The sequence below is a fragment of the Echinops telfairi genome, unplaced genomic scaffold, assembly GCF_000313985.2.
Source record: "Echinops telfairi isolate 266 unplaced genomic scaffold, ASM31398v2 ScPeMD7_7417;HRSCAF=8455, whole genome shotgun sequence".
Classification (NCBI taxonomy): domain Eukaryota; kingdom Metazoa; phylum Chordata; class Mammalia; order Afrosoricida; family Tenrecidae; genus Echinops; species Echinops telfairi.
The window spans coordinates 911,711-913,125 of record NW_022111317.1 but is presented as its reverse complement, the minus strand read 5'-3'; the positions used below and the strand labels follow the sequence as shown (position 1 = coordinate 913,125).

Genomic DNA, 1,415 nt, shown 5'->3' with positions numbered 1-1,415 from the left:
ACTTCCTGCAAGACATCCCTGAGGAGAAGCCACATGGACCTACCCCGATGCAGCCCTGGGTGCTGGAGTAGCTGTGTGGAGACCCCACCAGCGCTGAGATGCTTACACACTCACTGATTTGTCTTTCCTCCAGCAGTCAGTGTCATTGCATGTAATTAGTGTGATTGAGGAGGACTTTGTAGATCGGTGTCGGACATATAGGCTAATGTTGGACTTATGGGCTTGGACAGCACTGGGTTGGGATGCTTTCTGAATGTACACTTACCCTTTATATAAAACGCTCTCTAATAGACATATGAGTTTCTGAGGATTTGTTTCTCTAGTCTACCCAGACTCACACAGGGCTCCACCCCTAGCCAGGCTAGATTGCAGCACTAGCCTCATTGGTTGGAAGTTCAAGCCCTTGGACTGAAACAGAGAGGGAGGCGATTCTGCCAGCAGTGGATTCTAAACACAACACAAGGAGAGGGGCCAGCAAGAGAGCTTAGTGCTCACCAGCTGCAGTGGGAACAGGGGTGCAGGTGGGAGATGGGACTGAGCCCAGGAAAGGCAGACTCCGTCTTTACCTTAAGGGCCAGCTGGTTCCTGGTGCGAGCGGCCTTGTGGAGGGCTGTCATGCCGTCTTTGGCACGGAAGTCCAGATGCGCACCGCCGTTTCTGAGGGCTTTGATGGCCTCCTCGGAATCGCCCAGCTGGGCGGCTAGGGTCAGCGGCGTCTCTGGAAGACACAAGCACACACGCTCTAGAACCGACCGCTGGCCGACCGCAGCGCGCCCCTCCAGCCAGGAGTTGGAAGAGCAGGCAGAAACTCCGAACCAGGACAAAGACCGGCTTACTAGCCCCATAGAGACTGGTGGGACCCAGAACCTGGGGCCCTAGCACCCCCATCCAGTTGGTAACTGGACTCACCCTGCAGCCCAAAAGTACACAGGCCTGTGAGGAGAGCAATAACCCCAGGGAGACACAGGCTCCTTAGCACCATCAACCCGAGGAGCTCAAAGGGCCACAGCTGCTCAGAGATGACGCTCGGGAGGCAGCAAGAGTCAGGAGAGGAGGAGGCCTGGGAACAAGAACCCTGGGGAGGTGATGGGAAGAGGAGGGTGCATGGCAGGGGCTTGCAATCAATAGCACGAAACGGTGTGTGTGCGTGGTGGGATGCAGAACCAATGTGTTCTATAGACTCTCTCCCAAATCACAATAAAAAGTTCAAAGAAAAAGAAGAACTGGGAATCCAGAGTCGATGCTCACACCCACTAGCCAACCCGGCCAATGTCCCTTGCAGGGGGTTGGATTGAGTTGGTTTGTTGCAGGGTCACTGGGAATTGGAATAGGCTCGAAGGAGGGGGGTGGGGTTGGGTTGGGTTGGGTTGGGTTAGGGTTACTGCAACACCGAGGATAATGACACAGGTCATGTG

General features: G+C 55.1%; 1 protein-coding gene across 1 annotated transcript in view; it reads right to left on the bottom strand.

The window, feature by feature from the left end:
• LOC123522487 (SH3 and multiple ankyrin repeat domains protein 3-like) overlaps nt 1–1,415 on the bottom strand; it is a 42,356-nt gene that overhangs the window by 7,895 nt on the left and 33,046 nt on the right. Inside the window, exon 4 of the mRNA XM_045297136.1 lies at nt 567–718. Coding sequence (XP_045153071.1) covers nt 567–718 — 152 coding nt within the window. The remainder of the gene's footprint in view (nt 1–566; nt 719–1,415) is intronic.